The 22,726-nt window shown below is 42.7% G+C and overlaps 7 protein-coding genes across 7 annotated transcripts; 3 read left to right on the forward strand and 4 right to left on the reverse strand.

The window, feature by feature from the left end:
- Window positions 1-122: 122 nt before the first annotated feature.
- On the forward strand, window positions 123-1,320 carry CYS17 (Cysteine synthase 1; the record flags this gene model as incomplete). Its single annotated transcript, XM_066099100.1, has 2 exons — window positions 123-261; window positions 323-1,320. 2 exons carry the CDS (start codon window positions 123-125, stop codon window positions 1,318-1,320), a joined length of 1,137 nt encoding a protein of 378 aa, XP_065950619.1.
- A 253-nt stretch (window positions 1,321-1,573) lies between these two features.
- IAQ61_011203 (uncharacterized protein) lies at window positions 1,574-3,069 on the reverse strand (the record flags this gene model as incomplete). The annotated part of the gene is made up of 3 exons (XM_003843701.2): window positions 1,574-2,265; window positions 2,343-2,780; window positions 2,889-3,069. The coding sequence occupies 3 exons, from the start codon at window positions 3,067-3,069 to the stop codon at window positions 1,574-1,576; spliced, it is 1,311 nt and encodes a 436-aa protein (XP_003843749.2).
- A 412-nt stretch (window positions 3,070-3,481) lies between these two features.
- IAQ61_011204 (uncharacterized protein) lies at window positions 3,482-4,457 on the forward strand (the record flags this gene model as incomplete). The annotated part of the gene is made up of 2 exons (XM_003843702.1): window positions 3,482-3,496; window positions 3,591-4,457. 2 exons carry the CDS (start codon window positions 3,482-3,484, stop codon window positions 4,455-4,457), a joined length of 882 nt encoding a protein of 293 aa, XP_003843750.1.
- A 59-nt stretch (window positions 4,458-4,516) lies between these two features.
- Window positions 4,517-5,550, reverse strand: IAQ61_011205 (mitochondrial 54S ribosomal protein uL1m; the record flags this gene model as incomplete). The annotated part of the gene is made up of 3 exons (XM_003843703.1): window positions 4,517-4,612; window positions 4,676-5,240; window positions 5,336-5,550. 3 exons carry the CDS (start codon window positions 5,548-5,550, stop codon window positions 4,517-4,519), a joined length of 876 nt encoding a protein of 291 aa, XP_003843751.1.
- A 10,367-nt stretch (window positions 5,551-15,917) lies between these two features.
- IAQ61_011206 (uncharacterized protein) lies at window positions 15,918-17,097 on the reverse strand. Its single transcript, XM_003843704.2, has 2 exons — window positions 16,852-17,097; window positions 15,918-16,767 (listed from the first exon to the last, which is right to left on the reverse strand). Exons 1-2 carry the CDS (start codon window positions 16,971-16,973, stop codon window positions 16,200-16,202), a joined length of 690 nt encoding a protein of 229 aa, XP_003843752.2. The 5' UTR covers window positions 16,974-17,097; the 3' UTR covers window positions 15,918-16,199.
- Window positions 17,098-17,975: 878 nt separating this feature from the next.
- IAQ61_011207 (uncharacterized protein) lies at window positions 17,976-20,706 on the reverse strand (the record flags this gene model as incomplete). The annotated part of the gene is made up of 2 exons (XM_066099101.1): window positions 17,976-19,688; window positions 19,945-20,706. 2 exons carry the CDS (start codon window positions 20,704-20,706, stop codon window positions 17,976-17,978), a joined length of 2,475 nt encoding a protein of 824 aa, XP_065950620.1.
- Window positions 20,707-21,564: 858 nt separating this feature from the next.
- IAQ61_011208 (uncharacterized protein) lies at window positions 21,565-22,386 on the forward strand (the record flags this gene model as incomplete). Its single annotated transcript, XM_003843706.2, has 1 exon — window positions 21,565-22,386. The coding sequence occupies one exon, from the start codon at window positions 21,565-21,567 to the stop codon at window positions 22,384-22,386; it is 822 nt and encodes a 273-aa protein (XP_003843754.2).
- Between the last annotated feature and the right edge of the window lie 340 nt (window positions 22,387-22,726).

Consider the following 22,726-nt stretch of genomic DNA (forward strand, 5'->3'; position numbering starts at 1 on the left):
GCGACATCCGCGTCATTCGCCGATGAACCGAGGACCTCTATTCATGCGCTATGGCGTGACTGTCCTTCTCTTCTTTTTTCTTTTTTGATTTCCTCAACTTGAGTCTCAGGCGTCAGGCCAAAATGTTTAGAACAGCGGCGAGGAGCTTCGCAGTCTCTGCGCGGCGGGGCGCAGACAGCGTCAGCCAATTCGAAGCTGCCCACCAGACGGCAATTGGTATCTCCAAAGCCCAAGGCATTGGACAACGGGGCTTCATTGACGGTCAGCCATTCTCAGACTGCAAAAATTAAGACAACACTACTAATTCCGCTTCCCATCACAGCCATTGGCAAAACGCCCCTCATTCGCCTCAAAAAACTGTCCGAGGAAACAGGCTGTAATGTGCTCGGCAAAGCGGAATTCCAGAACCCAGGCGGCTCCGTAAAAGACCGCGCCGCCCTCTTCGTCGTTGAGAATGCAGAGAAGCAAGGACTGTTGAAACCTGGGGGCACCGTCATCGAAGGCACGGCTGGAAACACAGGCATTGGCCTCGCGCATGTCTGCCGCTCCAAAGGCTACCAGCTCGTCATTTACATGCCCAACACGCAGTCACAAGGAAAAATCGACCTGCTACGGCTCCTAGGCGCAGAAGTCCACCCTGTACCAGCCGTTGCCTTTGACAATCCAGAAAACTACAACCATCAGGCCAAACGGCATGCCGAGCGCTTAGACAACGCCGTATGGACAAACCAATTCGACAATGTTGCGAACCGGCAGGCGCACATTGAGACCACTGGGCCAGAAATCTGGTACCAGACCCAAGGCGAAATCGACGCCTTCACCTGCGCAACGGGCACTGGCGGCTCCCTGGCCGGGGTAACACGCTATCTCAAGGAAAAAAGCAACGGGCGCGTTCAAAGCTTCCTCGCCGACCCTCCCGGCTCCGTCCTCCACTCGTACATCCAGTCTGGCGGCAAACTGCAAGAACGCCAGGGCGGCTCCATCACAGAGGGCATCGGCCAGGGCCGCGTTACCGACAATTTGAAACCAGACATTGACCTCCTCGACGGCTCCTTGCACATTAGCGACGAGAAGACTATCGAAATGGTATACAGATGTCTGGATGAAGAGGGCCTCTACCTTGGTGCTAGCTCTTGCCTCAATGTCGTCGCCGCAAAGGAGGTCGCGGAGAAATTGGGCAAAGGACACACTGTCGTCACCCTCCTCTGCGACGGCGCATATCGCTATGCAGACCGTCTGTTCTCGAAGAAGTGGCTGCAGCAGAAGAATCTGCATGATGCTATTCCCCAGCACTTGAAGAAATATATCGTGTTGGAGTAGGCTTGCTGGCGTGCGCGTGGTACCGGTACCACACTCTGTTGGAATGAAAAATAAATAACATGTCCTCGCGATACAAACTTGAGTTCTGCTTCCTAGTCAGAAAAACGGTGAAGGTCACACGGACGTGATGTAGGCATGTTTTCAGGAGCATGTATATGCTTCAACATGCCACGGGTGCCTAGATCGTCTTCACATTTATATCTACACCTACAACCTACATTTACAACCCCCCGCTTCAAACCGAAACCTCCTCTCAAATCATAGGCGTACCACTAGCGAACCCATTCATAATCGCAGTAATGAGCTGATTCGCAATCGCCGTCGAAGGCGGCAACCTCAACCCCCCCTCCTTATACTTGGGCCCAGCAGCCTCTCCCAACGCACTCGTTCCCACCCTCAGCCCCTCCCTGACCTCCTCCGCGCTAAACCAGCGTGCATCCTCAAGCTCGGCATCATGTCCCAGATGAACAGTCTCACCCGTCGGCAGCGCCTGGCCAATCGCGCCAATCATGAGGTTTGCAGGAAACGGCCAAGGCTGGGTCGAATGAATCACCACTCTACCGAGGTGGATTCCCGATTCCTCCCAGACCTCGCGGCGCACGGCTTCCTCGACCGACTCGGCGGGCTCGAGGAAGCCGGCGAGCGTGCTGTACCAGTAGGGGGGCCAGCGCTTTTGCCGTCCGAGCAGCATGCGTTGGCCGTCTGCGGAGACGACGGCCATGATGACGGTGGGGTCTGTGCGTGGGAAGCAGAGGTTGGAGATGCCGGTGCGGGTTGCGCAGGGGGGACGCTCGCCGGCGTTGGAGACGGCCGAGGCGATGTCTTTGGGCGGGCAGGTGCGTTTGAAGCCGGCGTTTACGGAGAGGGTTTTGTAGCCGCACGAGGCGCAGAAAGGGTTGCGGGCGTTCCAGTCGAGGAGGTGGCGGGCTTCGGCGTAGATGGCGGCTATGGTTTGGTTAGGGAGGAGATCTTATGGGGCAGCTAGTCGTGGATGGCGTGCAGGATAGTAGGAGGATATGTACCTTCTTCAGCAACTAAATGCATCTGTCTCATCGATTTGCTAAACTCAAACCCTCTGCTCGTCAGCTTTTCCACCACCTTCTCGGCGGCCTCCTTCACACTCTCCTTTGGCGTGACATCCACCGCAAACCACGGCTGTCCCTTGTAATGCTCCCTGTAGACCAGTCCGTCTTTCCGCTCATCCAGCCCCAAAAAGATGATTTGCGGCAAGTACAAGGACGAGTTATACTGCGCAATCATATCCTCCTCGGGCCGCTCGAATGGATTCTCTCCAATCACAGGCTTGACATCCTCAAAGGACAAACGGGCAAATTCCGAAGGCGAATTCAGGAGGGGCTCGACGCCATTGAAGGCAAGGAAGATGGACGAAGGGTGTTTCAGAGCAGAGGAGAGAAAAGTGTGATCATTGCGAAGGAAAGACACACGGTTTAACGGGGAGCCTTGTTGTTCTCATCAGATACCAGTGCGATGAATGCATGAGCGTAGTGGGGTGGAGGGGTTGTCAAATCGCAAAGCGGATTCAGACGGAAAGGGAACCACACACACACCGGAGAAATAATTGGCAACCTCCTTTCCAAACTTGCGACTCAGCATCGAATCGACAGTTGGGTGCGCTGGCGCCGGCAGGTCGGGCTGAGGCAGAGAGGGCATTGTACTTGATCGTTTGACACCTACTATGATTCTTTTGGAGAGGGTAAGTGGTCTGCAAAATCTAACCGAGGTTATCATGGGTGTCGAGGAATCAAAGATCAACTCAAATCAAATCAAATCAAACACTATTCTAGCACGAGGCGAGAAGGATTCGGGAGACCAAAATACACAGGATTAGCGAATATGTCGTAATGACGCCTCCTGTTTTACCCCTCCCCCTTCGCGGGGAAAAGCAGCGGTTCGGCTAGTGTGAATGATGGTTGGATTAATAATGTCACAGTCGGGGGGGAGGTGGAGGTGGAAATGGAGGTGACTTTGTTCCGCGACTAAGGGGCTTGGTTAGATAACAGGTTCCGAAGCTTAAGCTTAATCGATAAGGTTATTTGCACATCGCACGCGTGGGACAGCTGGCGCTTTGACACGGGACGTGAGAAAGGTCAGCTACGGGAGGTAGAGGTGTCCATTCATCCATGGACAAGCATTATCCACCATGAGTCAGTTCTATGTATGTCCAAGAAGGAGAAGAATACTAACAATCCCTCTCTTCCTTTCCCTCTCCGATTGAATTGACTCTCCCTCCCCTCTAACACTCTCAATAGATCAACGACTCGCGCTCAAACACCCCCTCCTCAACCTCCTCATCCGACGACGACGATCCAAACACCCTCCCCTTCGCCGCCCCCCTCCCCCGCTCCGCCTTCCTCTCCCCCAACTTCTCCGCCCCAGCCTTCCTCTCCACCCTCTCCAACCGCCACCAAACCCTCGAAGACCTCCGCTCCGAGCTCCGCACCCGCTCCCAACTCCTCAACACTGAGCTGCTCGACCTCGTCAACAGCAATTACCAGGACTTTCTCAACCTAGGCAACAGCTTGCATGGCGGCGAGGAGAAGGTGGAGGAAGTCAGGGTCGGGCTGTTGGGCTTTGAGAAGGAAGTTGCGGCACTGAGGGATGTGGTGGGGGCTAGGGAGGAGGAGGTGGCTGGGTTCCTAGAGGAGAGGAGAAGCGTGAGAGGCCACATTGAGGCTGGAAGACGGCTTGTGGGGTTTGAGGAGAGACTGAGGGAGTTGGAGGGGGAGTTGGTTATTGAGACGGCGGGCAGGGAGGCCATTATTGTTGGGGAGGAGGTGGAGGATAGCGATGAGGATGAAGACGACGAGGACGACGAGGAAGAAGAGAATGCGGGGGCTTATGGGGTGTCAATTGCAAAGCTGAGGAGGACGGTCATGCAGTACCGGATTATCCTCGAGATTCAGAAGAACATGGAGGAGCATCCGTTTGTTGTGGCTCAGGCGGCAAGGGTGGCCAAAGTGCGGAGTACATTGCTGATGGATCTGAGCACGGCGCTGCAACAGGCCAAGAGTGCTGGTGCCCATGGCTCGGGACGGGTTATGAAGGTCATGAAGATTTATGCGGACATGGAGGAATCAGCCGAAGCAGTCAAGCTTCTCAAGTCATTCAAGGCATAAACATAGCGGAAGCGTTATGGTACATTGGTTGTACACGGATAATAGGCTACATGCAACATCTACAACGGTCCCGACAAGTGACTTGGTGGTAGTGACTCAGGGCCTCGGAACTCTCCATTGAGTGAGAATCCCGGTCCATGTGTGGAGCTGAGAACCTACGGCATCTGTTAGCAACGCGAGTCTACATGTTGGATCAAAGAAATTTTCTGTCGACTCACCACCTCGTAAATATCCTTGCTCACCTTGCCCTTTAAATTCGCAATGTCCCTCTTCAATGAGTCGATAAACACCTTGATATTCGTCTTCAGCATCTCAGGCGAAAACTCCAGCTGCCCAACCGCCAACCTAACCACTGCATCCTTCTCCCTGTATTCACTCGTACCAAACATGGTCCGCAACGTAGGTCCCATGCGCGTGACCAACGTCCCCGTCTTCGTATTCGGCATCAATCCCTTGGGACCCAAAATCCGCGCCGCCCCCGACTTATTCAGCTTGGGCAGACTGTCGATATGACAAAGCAAGCGATCAAACTCTATCTTGCCCTCCTTGACCTGATCAAGGATCTCGTCTTCCCCAACGAGCGTGATGCCCTCCGCGCGAGCCTCAGCGGCGGCCGTCGAGTCTGGAGCAGCGAGGACGGCGAATCGAGCATCTAGCTTGACCCTATGCGGAAGCCGTAGACGAGTTCGAATCGCGGGCGCATTTCTCAGCGTCGCCAGTCGGACATGCACTTCATATTTCGAACCCGCGTGGACCTGGCCGACTTCGAAAGCGCGGATATAACTGTTCGCACACTTAGCAAAGCTCAACCCCATCCCACATGGGCCCCAATGCCTCCTCCCCCCACGCCCACGAGCAGGGCTTGGAAAAGAACGTACTGCATAGCATCGAGCAGACAGAATTGATCGGCTTTCCTCAAATCATGTTGTTTATATTCATTGGATTTCTTCTTCTTCTTCTTGGTGAATTCGGACGCACTCCGTATTGTCTGGTACGATATTGCGCTGAATCTGGGGAGGCTGGACGTTGAGTAGACTATGGAGGAGATGGTGAGTCTACTCAGAGGAGCTCGGAGCGATCGTGGATGTGCCATTGCAGGCCGGGTTATATGTGCTGCTGTCGCGATTGCTCTCAAAAGTTATTCGGAGTTTCGGAGAAGCCAAGACGCTAACATTATGCGGTTTTAGCCGCGTAACCTACTGCTGCCTTATCTCATTCATCAGAACGCTCTAACGAGCTTTTACCCCTGCTAGTGCAACGCTAAAAACTCCTAGGAACTCTAAAGGGATTAGCGTTGCGCTAAAAACTCCTTAACTAATCACGCCAGCTGCAGGGCAAAGCTTGCTAGAGCGTCTAAGGAATAATAGGACAGGTTTTAGTAATACTTAGATTTAGGTTATATAAGGAGATAGTATATAACTTAACCTAATATATCCTATCTACTATAACACGTTATAGTCTTGCCTCTATAAGCAAATTAATATTTAAGATATTCTCTATTAATTATATATATTATAGCTATACCTAGCTTATTTTCTTAGATATATAGCCCTCCTCTAAATTAACTATCTAGCCTACTCTTATCTATACTATTAGCCCTTAATACGCTATCTTAGGGCTATCTTAGCTCTATTAAACTAGTAATAAATATTGCTATAATATATAGTACTAAAGAGGAGGATATCTTTAGTAGTAATATAGGCTAGGAGTCTATACTAACCCCTATAGGTAGCTATAAAGGTAGCAAATATTTAAATAAGCATACTAAATTAGAAGTAGTTATTTAAACACTTTAACAAGTTAGGTAGTTATTTAAAGAAATAGTAGAGGCGTAGGCTAGCCTTAAGGATTATAGTAGCTAAGTAGATATATAACTATCCTATTAAAGATACTATAGGTAGAAAGATTGCTAGAGGGTATTAGCAAGAGTACTAGAGACTCTTGCAGAGCAGGGTATTTGCTAGAGCATATCTATAGCTTATTACTATAGGACTAAACTTGCTAGGCTAGTAAACTTCCTGCTATTTAGTTAATTTATAATTAATATATTATTAGATTAGCTTAACGCGAAGCGTGCGACTCTTGTTATCTAGCAACACGCGCCTACTTAGTTTTATTTCCTTTAGGACTTACTTATAAATATCTACTAATACTATTTCTTATATAGTAGCTTAAATAAGAATAATTATATTAGTTACTATATATTTATAATTATAAGTATAATATATTTCTTTTAGAATAGGAAGACCTTAAATACTCTACTATCCTGTCTTAACGCCTATCTCCTTAGATTAGGTGTACACTAGCGAGTGATTAAGACTTTAGTAGGCCTTAGGTTATGCTATAGCTATTATTATGCAAATAGTCTAATAGCAGAGATTACTAAATATACTATAGTACGTGCTAATAAGCATCTCTTATTAAATATTATAGAAGAAGAGGGTAATAGTATATTATCTTATATAGTAAGAGAACTTCTTAATTCTCCTATAAACTCCTATAAACTCCTATAAACTCTTATAAACTCTTATAAACTCCTATAAACTCCTATAAACTCCTATAAACTCCTATAAACTCCTATAAACTCTTATAAACTCCTAGGAACTCCTAGGAACTCCTATAAACTCCTATAAACTCCTATAAACTCCTAGAAACTCTTATAAACTCCTATAAACTCCTATAAACTCCTATAAACTCCTATAAACTCCTATAAACTCCTAGAAACTCTTATAAACTCCTATAAACTCCTATAAACTCCTATAAACTCCTATAAACTCCTATAAACTCCTATAAACTCCTATAGACTATTATAATATATTAATACTAATATTATTATAGAAGTAACTTAAAATATTATTATTATATACTTAGGCTATAATTACTTATAATAATATTAATTTTATAGACTAGAAACGCAATAAAGAAGCTAGCTATACTGCAACGTTTTAATCCTTTATAAATGCAATATTATCTATCTGCAAAGATCTACTAACTAGTAGTCTTACTTAGGATATACATAACCCTAGTATACTATTAAGAGTATAGGATATTGTAACTAGGTATAGGATTATAGGTAGGGATAGGGTAGGGACAAGTATCTTAAGTGTCCTTATAGCAGACGCTGTAAAGCGACTCTATCTACGCGCTATTTAACACGTCTTTAAGGGTTTATCTAAATATCTAGAGTTCCTAGTATTAGAGTTATTACTTATATAGAAGATAAAGTTCTAGTAGTTTATAGGTATTACTATAGATAAGGGCACAATAGAGGGCACGTATACTATCTATAATAATATTTTCTTGCATTAACTTAGACTCTATATAAGTAGTAACCTAACTAATACTAATAATTTTACTAAATAGCTATTCTTTATCTATAGTAACTAGTTAATAGCTAAGCGTATCTATAGTGTCTAATAGGAGCAGGCTAGAGCAAGTTAGCTATATAATTAAAGACGTTAGCTATAGAGGGCGCCTGCTTAGTTCTATATCTAGATAAACTTGCTACACACTATTATCTAGACCTATTAGAAACCTACTTTGCAGTAATATTCTAATATATATTATATATCTAGTAACGCCACTTGCTAGGATTAAATATAAAACACTTAGGATAATATTAAATATTACTTAATAGAGCTAATAGTAGTATAGGGTTTTATATCTAGAGTTATAGTACTATTTTATATAGTAATAAGGCGTTAAGGACTTCTAGATTATCTTCTACTACTTAGGCTATCTTGCTAGGTGTTATATATAAAAGACCTAATCTAGTTGTTATCTACTAAGTAGTTTGTAGAGCTTATTAAAGACATATAAGTAAGCGCTTTTATATATACTACTTAGAGTAGTACTACTATAGATATAGACTTTTAGACTATAGTACGCCTACTCTAGGAAGTTAAAATATTCTTAATAGTGCAACACGCAGTAAAGCATAGGGATATTAGGTTACTTTATTAACTAGTAGATCTACTAATTATAATATTCTTTAGGGCATTATAAAATAACTACAGACAGGAGATATTATATTATTAGTAGCACCTATTATCTACTAACTTGCCAGCCCTATAGAGGGCCTTCCTATTATCTAGCCTTGTTAATTAGAGTGGACAAGCTAGGTTATTTAAGCTAATTAACCTTGCGCTAGAGCACTTAAACTATAACTATAAGCTAGACCTTTATAATAATAAAAACTCTACCTATAATATTAGTATAGTATTCTAATAGGCTGCGCTTTATAATACTTAGCTTTAGGATATATAGGAATACTTTAAATATCTTTATAGCAAGGCTATATCCTTATTATATACTACTACTTAGGTGCTAGATAATATATTTCTCCTTATATAGGTAATATATAGTAGTAGTTATAGTAATAGTAGGGACAAATCTAAGGTTAATAAGATAGACATGTTTAATTTACTTAATATCTTTTAGGCAGGTATAGACGTGCTTAAGGAGAAGGTTGCGCAGTTTAATAGTTAGTATACTAGGTAGTTAACCTAAACTTTTATACCTCTTATTACTAATAATTCTAACGTTAACGCGCTAGAGTTTATAGATATAGCTACCTATATAGAGGTTATATATAGTAGTTACAACGTTGTTAACAATCCTACTATAGATATTAGTAGTATTTACAGGGGTGTAGCGGATATATAGATATAATTAGTGTAGTGTAGCTAAAATAATATTTTTATACCTTATTATCCTAGAATAGTATTAGCTACTAGTAGTATATTAACTTTTAGTTCCTATAATAATTATATAGTTAGGGTTGCTATTAGGTCTAATTATAATATACTTAACCTATTAGAGCGCACCTTATTAAGATTATGTGTCTTAGAAAATAAGCCCGCTATCTCTACTACCTTATTAACTCCTGTTATTACTATCCTATACTATCGCTGCCCCCTTATTATTACAACTATTAAGCAGTCCTATACTATTAATACCCTATACTACTATTATCCTATACTACTATTATCCTATACTACTATTATCCTATAAGCTCCTATAAACTTCTATAGACTCCTATAAACACCTATAAACTCCTATAGACTCCTATAAACTCCTATAAACTCCTATAAACTCCTACAAACTCCTACAAACTCCTAGGAACTCCTAGGAACTCCCTAGCTAGTTAAGTAACTAGGTTTATACTATTATTGTATAATTATCACGTTAATAATTAAAGAGGTTTATTTAAGATAGTCTTTGCGTATTTTATTCTATTAAATCCCTACCTATCTACTAACTTTCTATACGCCTATAGACAAGCTAGCTATAGTACTAGTTTATAATATACCTGTGATGCTAGCCTACCCTAAATACCTAGCTTCTTTCCCTATATAGGTACTTAAACTAACTAGGGAAGGTTTAAAGCTAATACTATAAGGAATAACATACCCTAGTACTATACCCTTATATAACTCTACTAGAAACCCTAGTTTAATAATAGCTATACTTTAGGAAGCAGTTGCTATTTTCTAGGAGACTAGTTATTACTAGACCTAGTCTACTTTACAGGCGTAGCCCTTATTCTAAGGGAATACTTCTTTAAGTAAGAGTAGCACTAGGCGTAGGTTTAAGACGCATGCTTTACGTGCTTAAAAGTATTATTATAGTAGACCTAGCACTCCTAGTTATTATCCTAATAAGTCTAGTATTGCTAATTACTAAAATACTACTTACCTAGCACTAACTCTATAATACGGCTATAATAGTCTATAATAGCCTTATTCTTAGGCGTGCGCGCCTAGTATAACTCCTCTAAGATATAATACTAAAGCCCCTCTCTAATATAACACTAGTAGTTAGAGCGCTTATAACTAGTATATATCTAGGTAATCTAATCTAAGCGTATATACTATATAAGGTTATAGCCCTCTTTTAAGCTATTACTAACCTTTATATATAACCTACTAGGGCTACTAGGAATAAGGGGAGTAGCACTAGCTATAGGGCCACTATTATATATTAGTATATTAGAACTTACTATATAATATAGTAATATATAGTATAGAGGGATAGGAGGAAACCTAGTCTATATCCTCTACCTCCTCCTCTCTCTACCCTACCTCCTCCTCCCTTTACTCTATCTCCTCTATCCTCTCTATCTCCTCCTCCTATTTAACGCTACCTTCCTACCCTAACCTACTCCTACACGCTATAGGCAAAGAACTGCTAAAAAGTAATAAAGGGGGCAAGGGAGTAGGGGGCAGGGGGGAGGACAGGACATAGAGGCTTACTAGCCCCTCCTTCTTATCTTTATCTTGCCTAAAAAACTAGGGCTAAACCCCCCTATTATTATTATTATTATTATTATCTTTATCTATAGCGGTAGCAGGAGTAGCAGGGGCAGGGATAGGGGTAGTAGGGGCAGTAGTAGTAGCAGTAGGAGCGGCGGCGGCGGCAGCGTTAGCAGCAGTAGTGGTAGCGGTAGTAGTAGTAGTAGTAGTAGTAGTAGTAGTAGTAGTAGTAGTAGTAGTAGTAGTAGAGGGGGGGCTATACTAGTGTTAGTATCTATCTTTCTTATATAACTTCTAATATTAAAGTATAATACTATACTTAACCTAGAATACCTAACTTAAATATATAGTGCGAGGGGGGAGGGTAGTAGTAGTAGTAATAACTATCCCCTTAGCTATAGGGAAGTTAGCGTAGTAGGCGTAGTAGAACTATATAAGGGAGAATATATTAGTAGTGTTAGTAGTATTAGTAGTATTAATAGTATTAGTAGTGCTAGTAGTATTAGTAGTATTAGTAGTAAGTTAAAGTTAAGGCGTTAAGGTTATATTATATAGTATAACTAACTAAGTATATAGGTTTACTTTACTATTATAATTTACTATTATATCTTAATTATAATATATATAGACTATAGCATAGGTAGTATTATTATATAATAAGTCTAGTATATACTAATATATAATATATATAGTATAAATAGTAAGATACTATCTATAAACCCTCCTTAAGTAGGTGCTACTACACCTATCTTAATAAGAGCCTACACTCTACCTATTACTAAGATTTAAACCTACCTAGCAAAGAAATATATAGGTAGTAGGGATAACCTTAAATCTCCTATACCTAGACTTGTATTCTAATATACATAGGGGGCCCTCCCTTATAATGCTAGTCTATCCTAAACACCTAGCTCCTTTCCCTATATAGGTACTTAAGATAACTAGGGAAGGTTAGAAACTAATATTATAGAGGGATTTAGCTACCCTAGATATAGAAGCTATAGTACACGCGGGCATTACGCTTTATAATAGATGCTATAATAGGCTAAAAGAGCTATAGGCAGTAGATATAGAGGGGACTAAGGAGAGGGGGGGGGGATGCAAGAACCTAATAATAAGGGGGGGCACTAGGATAGTTAGTATTGTAGTTAATAAAGCTAATACAACGTATAGTTATACTAGCAAAGGCGCCCTAAGTGTAACTTGCTCTACTCTAGTCTAGCTACCTCCTAAAGGAGGGCGTCCTTATTATAGTAGACATTGCCGCAAAGAGTAGTAGTAGTAGGAGTAGTAGGTATAGTAGTAATAGTAGTAGTAGTAGTAGTTAGGTTTAAGATTTAGAGTAGGAGTAAGTAGTAAGGATAATAGTTAAGATAACTAAGATTATATTTCTTACCTTAGTAATAGCTAACTAACTAAATAGCAACTTACTATTACTATAATATAATAATCTATAATATATAACACATACTACTATATAATACTAACTATACTAAAAAACTCCTATAGACTCCTAGGCCTATTATAATAGCTTTACTATACTCCTAAAAAATTCCTAGAGACTCCTATAGACTCCTATAGACTCCTATATACTCCTATAGACTTCTATAAACTCCTACTACTCTCCTAAACTAAAAGACTAACAATTATACGCTATCTAGGGCTATAATTACTACTCTTAGAACAAGATAAGTAGACACTAATAATAATTCTCCTTACCCTTATCTATTAACGTTTGTATCCTCCCTTAGGATAACTAAGGAGTGTAAGTAAGCGCCCCTTTTAACTATTTAAGTATTTATAGTATCTAATTTAGTTAGCGCTTATATAGAGGAGTCTAACTACGTAGGCGTTAGCTACGCAATAGTATATAGGTAGCGTAAGATAGGGGTAGATATACTAGTAATCCCTAATCTAAGACTAAAGTTATTACGCGCTAATATAGAATAGATATAGGGGCGCGCTTAGATAGATTATAATTATATTTAGTAACTTATAAGGCTAGCGCGTTATCTATATCTATAGCTATATTACCCTAGCCTAATATACTAGAATCCTAGGATAATTACTACTCTTTCTACTAGTCTTGCTATACCTATATTATATTAGAATAGGATACAAATATTATAAGAGCCTCCTTAAGAATCTACTTTAATATATCTACTAATACAACTCCTTCTATTTTATAAAAGTCCTACGCTCTTAACTCTAGTACTATATTATATAGATAATTAAAGTCTATAATACTAATAATAGTAGTATTTATACTCTAATAATACTCTACTATACACTTATATATAAGCGTAAGTATTATAGCGTAGTCTATATATACTAAACCTATTATTAGAAATTAGGTCTTAGCTATACTAAAACAAGCCTGCGCTCTATAAGCTATAAAATAATAGAACAAAGCCTTAATAAACGCTCTATATAATCCTGTCCTAGGAGAAACTAATAGCTTAGGACGCTTATATAGGTAGGTAATATCTAGAAGTAGGTCTAGGTTGCACGCTAAACAACAACGTTCCTTTAGTATAATATGCCTATTAGATGCTAGTAGTTTATGCTCCCTAAGCTTAAACAAGAACTTCTTCTAATAACAAGAGCTATTTACTATACTTAGGATAGAGTGGTTAGTCTAGTTATAGGATTCTATTTCTAGTTTTATCTAGAACTTTATATATTAGCTACTACTATCTACCTTAGTATCTTAGCTTAGTAGGACCTCTTATAACACGTTATTGTCTATAATAACTATGTTACCTAGTGTTACTAAAGACTATAACTATAACTATAACTATAACTATATAGACTGTATTAACGCCCTATCGCGTAGTAATTAGTTCTAAGTAGCCTGCTTTAGAATTATAAAACCCTACTAAGAACTCTTTATATCTTAACTAATATTACTACCTATAGACTTATATTACCCCTTAGAGTTAAATAGCTAATATAGTAGTATAATAACTAACAGACTAGTATAGCTAATAGCTCTCCCCCCTTAACTAAGTTGTTACTATATATCCCCTAGACTTTTAGTTATTAGGATCTTCTACACAATAACTTGCTTAATATCTCTAAAATTAATCCTAAGGCCTAAAGTAGTTATAGCAAATATAATCCTAATATTAGAAGAGGACTTTAAAAACTCCTAGTAAGTAGCATCCTAGTTATATAAGGCTACCTAAGCAGTATACATACTAATAATATTAAGGACACTATACCTAGTAGTAGTTAGATAAGGGCTATACTAATTACTTAACTATAATAGTATATCTATAGCCTAAGCTGTGGCTAAGTAGATAGACGTAATCCTATTAATAAAGATAATTATCTTAGGTATCTATTATGGCGTTACTACTCCTTTATAGATAGTGTCTACTAATAGGAAATATAGGCTATCCTAAGACGTTAACTTTCCTTAAGGGATAGGTACTACTACTAGTAATATATCTAGTTAGTCTACTAATATCTAAATAATAGCAGTTTAATATATAGCGTTACTAATAGATTAGAAACCTATAGTTAGTAATACCTTCTACTCCTCTTTATTATTAAGGGTAGCAGAGCACCTAAACTATACAATATCTAGATATAATATAGTCTGTAGCTAGCTAAATAATATAAATACTAGGCAAAAGGTCTCCTATTATAATACTAGATAGCACTTATTAATAGTAATAAGACTAACCTGCTCCTAGAATAAAGGATCCCTTAACACCTAATAGAAAGCTTAACTAGAAGCCTATTCTAGTCCTATTAAAACGTGTATAAAGTTACTACGCTAGACCTTTAATAAAATATAACGCTCTATAGAATAAGTCCTTATATTAACTAGGTAAGGTATAGCTTTAGGAAACACGCTAATATTAATAAGTTACTTATCTCTAAGCTTTAACAAAGGTATTAGCTATAGGGTAACCTTACGCGTTAAGATTAAATAGGCGTAGAAGATTAAGCTCTTGCTAAAACTAGTGTAGGTAATTAATAACACGTCACCCCTACTATATATTAACTTCTATAATATCTAGACTTATTAATCCTAAGGAAAGTATAGGCAAGATCTATTATATAATAGTATTACCTATAGAGATATATAGATAACCTCCTCTTATATACTAATATTTATAGGTTAATAAGCAAAGTTAATAATATATAGTAGGTTAACTAGAGGCATGCTAGGAATATTATTAATAAATTGCTGTAGTAAGTTATTATTATCCTAGCGAGTTTCTATCTAAGCTATAGCTACGCGGTTTATAGTAGCAATAGTAATCTTACTCTACTTTGTCCTTAGGTCTCCCTTCCTCCTACTTACTACTTTCCCCTTCTTCTAGCCTATAGTAGCAAGCAACTTAAACCCTAGTTAGCCTAGGAGTTTATAGGAGTTTGTAGGAATTTATAGGAGTTTATAGGAGTTTATAGGAGTTTATAGGAGTTCCTAGGAATTTATAGAAGTTCCTAGGAGTTTATAGGAGTTTATAGGAGTTTATAGGAGTTTATAGGAGTTTATAGGAGTCTATAAGAGTTTATAAAAGTTTATAGGAGTTTCTAGGAGTTTATAGGAGTTTATAGGAGTTTATAGGAGTTCCTAGGAGTTCCTAGGAGTTTATAGGAGTTTATAGGAGTTTCTAGGAGTTCTTAGGAGTTTATAGGAGTTTATTAATAGCCTAGTAATAGTAATATATCTAACTATAATAAGCTATAGTTAGATAAGGAGTTTGTAAGTAACCCTAAAGTTCTTATATCTTTAGTAGGGCTAACTATTATAATACTAATTATAGCAGGTCTAGCTAGTATAATTATATCTAGCGCTAACTAATAATAACTAAATATCTACTACTATAACACGCTATTAGGCTTAAACTTCTAGAGGTGTATCTTAAAGCGTGTAGGAAATAGCTCTAATAGTTACTAGGCTTATAGAGGACGTGGTAGTAGCGTAGTAGGTAGGTTATTAATAGCTATAAAACTTTTAGACTTAGGACTTTAAATTACATGTATAGGTGCTATAGTTTACTACACCTACTTTATATATATTAGATAAAATTTATACTATTAGATTTAGAATCTTACCTACTTTAAAATAAAAACTTTTAGTAATAATAGTAGTACTATAGTTAATAATATTAATAAAAATATATAAAGAGTAAGGTTTATAAAATTAGAGTACTACTAAAACGTGTCCTATTTTTCCTTAGACACTCTACTAACGCTTTATACATAATTATATAAGCAGGATCTTATTGGCTTAGGAGTTCTTAGTTTGACGCTAGCCTTTAGTGCGAAGCTAAGCGGAGCGTCGGATTTTGAGATAACTGCTGCCCCGCTCTTCGCATCCATTTCTCACATCACCGAATTGATGCTAACTTTCTCTCCACGCCAACTATCTATCATCCGCGCAGTATCATCATCACAACCCCCTGACCCGATTCCCAAATTCAAAATTCAAAAGTCACTCGACAAACCAACCCCCCCTTCCCCCCCTTCATCCAACCAAAAACATCCCATACACACACAAATCACTTCTCTCCCTCCACTCCCCCGCCAAATACACAGCCTTCCCCTCCCACTCATACATGCCCAACAAGGGCACCCCAACTTTCCCCAGAACCCGGCGACTCGCTGGGTTCTCTGCATTCACGATAGCACGTACATAGATCTTGTCCCACGCAGCCCAAACACCTGATGCCCGTTGACATGCCGCAAAGACTGCGCTGACAGACTCGGTGCCGTAGCCTTTGCCCCATGCAGCAGGCAAGAACAGGTAGCCGAGTTCGAGGGTGAGGACGGGGGAGGAGGGCGTTTGCGTGCAAGCTGGAAATAACTGGGGTGGTAGTGCGAGGTTGCTGGCGTCCAGGGAGCGGAGCGTTACAAGGCCGATTATGCGGGTTGGTCGCTCTTCAGGGTTTGTCGCCTCGCTGTGTGCTGCGAGGATTTCGTGGACGGCGTAGACGATGCGGCAGGGGTTTTTCTGGGATTGCGTGGCTGGGAGAGGGAGGATGCCTTGGATTACTTTTTCCGTGTCCTCGAGCGTTTGGGAGCGACCGTAGATGCTAGTGGAAGGGGTTTTTTTTTGTGAGCGGTTTGATGAGCAAGGCCGGGTGTTCTTTTGGAAGATGTGGAGAAGGGGTACTTACCTCCACCAGGTAGTTTGCTCGTTGCTTCTTATCTCATGAAGCCATTCTAGCTCTCGACTTCCCCTCTCCGCACTTTTCACGAGCGTGAGCTTGAGTCGAGGGGTGTGAATGATTTCTTCCATTGTGGTAGATTACCTGGGAAATGAGATCCCTTTGCTGTGAGAACTATGCCCATCTATATATACATATACATATATTAGGTGCGCCCATATAAATTCCCGCCCTGCCACGTCCTTTAGAGTTTGGATGCCTAACACTGCCTTCGAGGTTGATTATACTGTATTTGGCAGTTGGGTATGTCGATCCATGTATGTAAGCTCGCTTCCGTAGACTAGCATGCTACAATAGGGCGCAAAGAGCGAGAGAAAGAGAGAGACTGCGAGGGGCCTTGAAGTTGCAACATGTATAATACTTGCTGAACAGTATTCTTGCTTCTGTGAAAGTGGATAAAAGTATAATATCCACCAGTCTTCAACACGATGACAGTCACATGAAATGCGGGCTCTAGAGGCTAGATAGGTACCATACACAGTCATACCACACACATTCTAAAAAGGCCCAGGCACGCTGAAAGTGCTGATGCATGCAGGTGTTATCAGGACTAACTACTATACACCCAAAACCTCTCATATATCCATCTACATGATAAGCACAAACCGTGCACTGTCAAACCTCCCAGTGGTGTCCACAGAAAGAGTTACAATCCATCATGGCAGGATGTAATTGCGCTTGGGAATGCAAGACAGTGTGTTAGGGGGTTAGGTGGTGAATATGTTTTCTATCAATTTGACGTGGCATGTCTTGGTTGAGAAAGTGATGAGAAACTGCATCCCTTGATAAAAGGTATCGATAGGATCAAGACAGGTAGATAAAAGGGCAACAGAGACGATCAAGGTATAAGGCTAGATGATCAATCGTATACGCACCGAATACTCTAAACTACCCTGAAGTGTAGCTCAGCACAAACACTCCAAGCCCTAGCGATAAACCTATACACAAAGGTCAAAACAATACATCAACCCACCCACCACCCTTTATCCCAAGCACAGAAATAAAACACGGGGTATCACAATAAACAAGAAATACGCAAGCCATCCCCCCTACAAAAAATTCAAACAGGAAATTCAACACTCGTCCCCCCCTGCCCCATCAGCAGCATGCACAAACACGCTCACCCCCTCCTTGGCATAAACATGTATAACCTGCTCCTCAGCATCGAACCCAAACGAGCCCAGATTCTGCTTACTGCGCACATCGTGCAGTGGGCTGAGGACTCTGCTTCTTTTGGGTTTGGGCGGGCTGATGGCGCTTGTGGAGGAGGAGTTGCGTTTCCTGCTTGATGGCGGTATGCGTACGCGGCCTGCAGTGTGTGTGGAGGGCTTCATCCGGGCGGGGGGGTTTGGGGTTGGAGAGGGTGCGGTGGGGAGGTGTTCAGCGGGGTCCTGGGGTATGAGGAGGCGGGTCTCGTGGGAGGCGCGGAGACCTAGACCTTGTGTGCTGCCGTCTATGGACCATTGGGTGGAGGAGTAGGATGCGCATGTTTGTTCCTGGGTTTCGGGGACTATGGCGTCAGTGGCGATGTGTACGGGTGTTTCCTGAGAGCTGCGCTGGGTTGTTTGTTGGGATGTTTGCGAGGAGTTGTCCGTTGCGATTGAGATTTGAGAAGGGTGTGCCTGTTTCATGTATCTTTTGGCTAGCAGGGCCACATGTTTTGCGTGGCCGTCTAGTTGGTCGGCGTCGGGTATCTCCCATTTGTCCTCGGCCATTTGTTCAAGCTGCTTCAGGGTGACGCTGTCTCTCCATGTCCGATCCTGGTGGATCTTCTTGATGCGGGGATGGCGAAGCATTTCGAATTTCTCGTTTTGAAGCTTCTCGAACCCACCTCCTAGGACTTCCACGACGAACGGCTCCTTGAATGCGACAGTCATGCGCCGATCAAATCCTTTTGACTGCTCAATGTCGAATTCCTTGGTAGAGCCGTCTGCCCGCAAGGCAGATTGACGCACATATCCTTGGATGTTGAGGTACTTTACATCCGGCTTTGGTATGCATTTGTCAAGGCTTAGACTGGCAACGACCTTGAATTTTGACCTTGCTCCTGATCGCTGCACGTCACCTAGATTAGTACAACATCCCAGGTGGAAATGTGTCCAATGTAACGGCTTGATATTGGATTTTGGAGCGATCTGCGCGTCGTAGCTTGCTCCAATAACGGCAAAGTCACCCAAATCGCGCTCGCCGCCCATATCGCTTAGGTAGTCCTTCTTCAACTTGATGAAGAAACTTGATTTGGCATACCCCTGCTCCGAAAGCAACGGAAAGTAGGGCGCATGAAGCGGCTTCAGAATCAGACCTTCTTGGCGTTCGGCAAGTGTGCGGGCAAAAGCCTGCTTGAGGTCCGTAATGCCGTCCCCTGTCTTGAAGTCGAGCAGTGTCCATTCTGAGCGCATCGCCCGACCCGGTGTGATACGGACGAGATCTCGCAGAATCAATCGACGATCCTGGAGGCAATGACGTAGGACCTCCTTGTCGTCTACTTTCAAAACGTCAAAAAACACAATCATGAGATGCTCCCACTCGTGTGGCAAGGAGTCCTGGAGTGTGCCAATGAAGGAGCCTGAGCGAGAGATGTGTTTTCTGATCTTGGAGAAAGGCATGATCTTCTTCTCCCTATCGCTGTACAAGACCATTTCGCCTAGAAGGATACATTGCTTCTTGAAACGACAATCCGGCTGGCAAATGCGTAGGGCTTCAAGAATAGGGCTGTGTAAAGCTCTACGATCCGCCGTAGCGTCCTTGCCGTTCTTTGAGAAGATTTTGATCTTGTTTGAGACGTTCTCGAGGTCGATGTGAATCTCGCAGTATTCTATATATGTTAGTACATGTCAAGATATATACGCGTAGTGTAGACCAATGGGATAATTACCACCGTCGTATTTGACTTCAGCCGCCCAAGCTCGATTGCCGACTAGCTTGATGCAATTGTTGAATGACTGCACACCGGTTAGCTATTTATGAGTTTGAGTCTGCAAGTTTACAAAGACATACCCAAGCTTTGTGAAACGTCGGGCGACCAACTTTAATGCCAACTACGGCACAAAGTTTCTTCGCTGCTTCGATTCGCATTTCATGCTCTCGGGTATGATTCGGATGTGCAGGATAGCCGCTTAACTCGCCTCGGAGCATTCCAGAGACCGCGTCAAAGTCATTTTGGAAATTCAAAAGATCAGGCAGGAGGAAGTGGTACTGCTGGAAGACGAACTCTTCGTCTATATCTATCGTGCAGTAGTCTCTGAGAATCAGACGTACCAGCCACTTCACTTCCCACGAGTCAAGTCGAATGAGTATGTTATTGAGCTCCGCGTCAGTATTCGTCTCACCGTTGCCTTTCTTCCGGACCAGAGCGTCTGAGAACCTTGATTTCGCAGCCAGCTGACCAAGTAGACGATCGATATGTTCAATTGGAATAATAGGTTTGGCTTGGAACGTGCCATCACGGGACTGTAATGCTTTCTCCGCATAGACCCCTAGATCACCGAGGGTTCCGCTATTCCAGCCATCAAAAATCGCCTTTTGATTGTGGTTCAGACGCAATAAGCGGATGAGCTTTTTGGCAAGGCGTGGTGGTCCGATACCATAGACTCGATCTTTTCTTCGATGCGGAAAGATCACAGATAGAACTGCGCCGCCATCCGTACCTGGGTCATCAAGACTATCGCGTTGGTTCTCAAACCAGTTGCGTATGATTTGACGCTTGCTCTCTGCAATTTGCCTCGGTCGGGGTTGTGGCCTTTGCGAGGTGATCTTCTCAATGCTTTGCAGCAAACCGCAAATCGCTCCAAAAGTAACAGTCATCGGTATTGAATATGGTATAGGCAAATTGGGTCTGCCGGAGTAAAATTAAGCAGACAGTAATAGATAAAGTCGGATCAAAGTGCTGGTTCCAGGAGTAGAGAAGAGAAGATAGTGATATCTGCACAAGAGGCCGTTCCGAAAGTAGCAAGGAATTCTGCAATTCACTGGAGACAATACGAGTATGAAACCTGACTTCTTTGACCTGGAAAAGCAACGAAAAAGTGCTCAAGTCCTCGAAACCCCGACTCAAGACCAGGAAAGTCCACCATGGTTGCGCCAACAGTGATTAGGTAAGTCTGGACGAGGATCCCAAGAACAAAAAGACTACAATGGAACAAACCACAAAGAAGAGATGTGTACACAAAGACAAGTTCTGAAGCAATTCGCGGATTGTGAAAGAAAGCGTGGTGGGGTACACGCGCTTTGTCCTCGGGTAATCACGGGAACACGCGACTTGGCTAGCCTGCTTTGGTCTGGAAGTCTCGTAACTCGGACCGACTGGCCATCGTCGTTACTCTCACATGGTATGATACCATAGTGCGTATGTTGCGATGTTCCATTTGGTCTTCGGATCCGTGAGTGAAGCGCTGGACCAACTGTTTTCCAAGTAGGATGTTTGAAAATAGCCGTGTCTCTCTTCGGTACACAAAGGCCGAAACGATTTAGTCTCCACGTCATCGGGTGAAAGCTCCTCCGCTCTGTTTACAGACTCGCCAACATCTTGTAGGAAGACTTTCCCAAGCAACATCACCGACGACCAGGAATAATACTTGTACACTTGTACTACCTCTTTGAAGCCTATCGGCACCAAATGTAACTGGTTCCATACCCAAGGCGCAATTACTCTTCATCTACACCATGCCTGGAGCACGAGCTAGTGTGCAGGACCCTCGTTCAGAGGCGTCCAAGAAAAAGGACCTCATTGCACGAGGGGATTATACACCCACTCCTGCCGGCAAAACAGTCTTCTTTCTCGCACGGGGCTTGGAACCCATTTTGCAATATTCGATTCTCGCCCATGGCCTGGGGACCTCTCTTTTCCAGCGCGTGGGCTTGCGCACGCTTGCCCCAGGACTGCCAGCGCGCACTGGGTTCACAATCATTGATGGCTTGCAGTTGTCGCCGTATCGGCTAGTGCTGTTTGGCATGGCTGTTGGCGCGGCCGTGAAGCAGAATATCTGGGTTACGACCTTGTCGGGAGAGCCAATGCCTGTGGGAGGTGCTCTCGCTTTGGGAGTCTATAATGCTGTGGTCAACAGCATGAGCTCTTATGCCTTTTTGCTATCTGCTACCTCTGCTTCGAGGGAGTCTACCTTTCCTCAGCCGGCCCTGATCATTGGCAGCAGGCTGTACGTGGTTGGACTGCTCACGGAACTTGTTGCTGAGATCCAGCGTAAGCGGTTCAAGGCGGATCCAAAGAACAAAGGGAGGGCGTACACTGGGGGCCTGTGGCAGTTTGCAAGACACATCAACTATGGTGGGTACACCATGTGGCGGACTGGGTATGCTATGGTTGGCGGTGGATACACGCTCGGAGCTCTCGTCGGCGCGTTCTTGGCCTGGGATTTCGGGACGCGCGCCATTCCCATTTTGAATGAGTATTGCGAGAAACGGTATGGGGCTGGTTGGGAACAGTTCAAGAAGGACACACCGTATCGTTTGATCCCTTTGCTCTACTAGTGAAGCGGCGGAAAACATACCATACTCTCTGCATGTAGCCATTGGGATCAACCTTGCGGCCTCTTTCTTTCGCAGCCGTTTGCAGTCTACCAAGCAATTTCGCATCCATCAAGATTACTCCGCCGTCCCGTCGTGCGGAGATAAGATCGCCGGACCCTGAGATTGTTCGGCGCGATTGGAGATTGTCGACAGGCTTGGATGTCGGATCTGGAGGATTCCGAGACCACTGACTTGCACGCCAGAGATGAAGGAGATGACTGGTTCGCTGGTGATCGACAGTCCATCCCAGCTGACAGCGGGCTCACCTCGTAGCCCCGGAGAGATGCACACAAGTAGCCCA

The sequence above is a fragment of the Plenodomus lingam genome (assembly GCF_022343315.1).
Source record: "Plenodomus lingam strain CAN1 chromosome Unknown scaffold_20, whole genome shotgun sequence".
Taxonomy (NCBI): domain Eukaryota; kingdom Fungi; phylum Ascomycota; class Dothideomycetes; order Pleosporales; family Leptosphaeriaceae; genus Plenodomus; species Plenodomus lingam.

Coding starts and splice junctions, on each gene's coding strand:
- IAQ61_011206 (XM_003843704.2), bottom strand. CDS start 16,973: ATGGAAGAAATCATTCACACCCCTCGACTCAAGCTCACGCTCGTGAAA. Junction 16,768..16,851: donor GAGCAAACTACCTGGTGGAG/GTAAGTACCCCT, acceptor CCCTTCCACTAG/CATCTACGGTCGCTCCCAAA.